The 2,037-nt window shown below is 35.5% G+C and overlaps 1 protein-coding gene across 1 annotated transcript in view; it reads right to left on the reverse strand.

Annotated features, from left to right (window-relative positions):
- Positions 1-2,037, reverse strand: part of STIL (SCL/TAL1 interrupting locus) — a 62,732-nt gene that overhangs the window by 10,582 nt on the left and 50,113 nt on the right. The window contains exon 16 of the mRNA XM_012000351.1: positions 1,152-1,375. Coding sequence (XP_011855741.1) covers positions 1,152-1,375 — 224 coding nt within the window. The remainder of the gene's footprint in view (positions 1-1,151; positions 1,376-2,037) is intronic.

Consider the following 2,037-nt stretch of genomic DNA (forward strand, 5'->3'; position numbering starts at 1 on the left):
AAAAAAAAAAAAAAAAGCCAGGTGTGGTAGCAGGTGCCTGTTAGTTCCAGCTACCTGGAAGGCACGAGAATCCCTTGAACCCGGGAGGCAGAGGTTACAGTGAGCTGAGATCATGTCACTGCACTCCAGCCTGGGCGACACAGTAAGACCCTGTCTCAAAAAACAAACAAACAAAAAAACCTCTTTTGAGTAATTCTCCAAGTATTTTCGAAGATTTATGCTAAATTTTTTATAAAGAACTTTTAAATAATGCTTTCATTTGAAAAGTGATAATATGTTTCAGTTATAAATTAGGCCTTTATGATATTCACAGAATTAGGCTCCTTTTCTTCTCACTTTCTAAAAGTAAGAATGACCTGTGATACTATTTCTGCATATTTCATTCCCTGAGCATACAAGCTGCTAGCACCAGTCTAGGACCTAGCAAGGAAATAACAAATAAGTGTTCATTGATGAATACATAGGGCCCTGTGAAGTATGTTTAATTAGCCTTCTCACAAATGGACAAATCAAATGTTCTACAATTTGGATGAAAGTAACAGTCAGGGTTTCTCTATCTTTTAAGTCCCAGATCACATTTTAAGTTTTATAAGACTAGTTCCTCCAATCAGAATTGTCCCTTTTATTCTGTGTTCTTTGCTTTACACTACTACTCCTCAACAGCCTGTCTTATAATTGTTTACTAGTCTGCATGTGCTGTTGTTTCCCCTAGGCTCTCAAGGGCACAGAGTGTCATATTCACCTTTATATTATCGATTTCACTGAGCCTACTGTCTTAGACTAAGCTAAGTATTTAATAAACATTGGCTTACCTAAACTAAAATCAGTAAATATTATCATAAATATCCCACTACTTTCCAATTTTCAAATTTCCAAGAAACTTGCTTATTTTCTAATACTAATTTTGGTTTGAATTAGGCATATCAATATTTATACTTTAAAAATAAAGCTGTGTTTTTCTAAGTACTTAAGTATGTTTACCGTAAAGTACTGAATTTAAGTTATAATTTATGAAAAGCTAAAAGAAATGCTACATTGTTAATTAGGCAAAAATCTTTTTATGTTAAGGTCTCCATCAGTTTAAACCTAGGGAAAGCTTAACTAGTATATCCTATACTAAATAACCTTCTCAAAAAGATGAAATGATCTACATTTTCTTACCAATAAATCCTGGTAAATTTTCTGGTTATCTGATGGTTGATGAGGCAAGGGTTGCATTACTTGCTCAATTTTTGGTTCCTCTGATGTTTCAGAATTGTTACTGGCACCCCCTGTTGGTCCAGTCTGTAAACACATGCTTATACTTTCTGCCAGCTGGCCATTTGGAAAGAACACAGGTACATCAGGTTCTTTTCTCACAACTAGAGAAGAGCTGCTGGGAAGGATATATAATGTGTTAGTCACTGAGGTACCTTTAACATATAATTGAAATGTAGTAACTTTACAGGAAAGGGTTAAGACTCAAGCAGCATCTGGTTTGTATTTTTAGCTCTTAGTTATGCTACATAAACATCCCATCTTAGCCAGGTGCAGTGGCTCATGCCTGTAATCTGTGTTTTGGGAGAGCAAGGCAAGAGACGTTTGAGGTGAGAAGTTCAAGATCAGACTGGGGAACACATGGAGACCCCACTTTCACAAAAACTTTGTTTTAATTAGCTGAGTGTGGCACTATGCACCTGCAATCCTAGCTGCTCAGGAGGCTGAGCAAGAGAATCACTTAGCCCAGGAATTCGAGGCTGCAGTGAGCTATGATTGTACCATGTACTCAGCCTATGCATCAGAGCAAGGTCCTGTTTCTGTAAGAAACAAAAATGAAAACACTCCATTTTAACAGGCTGCATATAAATGAAACCATGGTACTTTTTAACTTGTGTTACTTATATTTAAGACAACTTTCTTTGAAGCCTGGAAAACAAGCTGTTGACTTCTCTTGAACTTGATGGCAGTGGAAATTTTTAGAGCATTTAAGTATTTTAGATATGTTATTTGTTCATTTCAAGTTTTTTATTTTTTTTTATTTTTTTTTTATTTTTTTTT

Source organism: Mandrillus leucophaeus, unplaced genomic scaffold (genome assembly GCF_000951045.1).
Source record: "Mandrillus leucophaeus isolate KB7577 unplaced genomic scaffold, Mleu.le_1.0 Scaffold626, whole genome shotgun sequence".
Lineage (NCBI taxonomy): Eukaryota > Metazoa > Chordata > Mammalia > Primates > Cercopithecidae > Mandrillus > Mandrillus leucophaeus.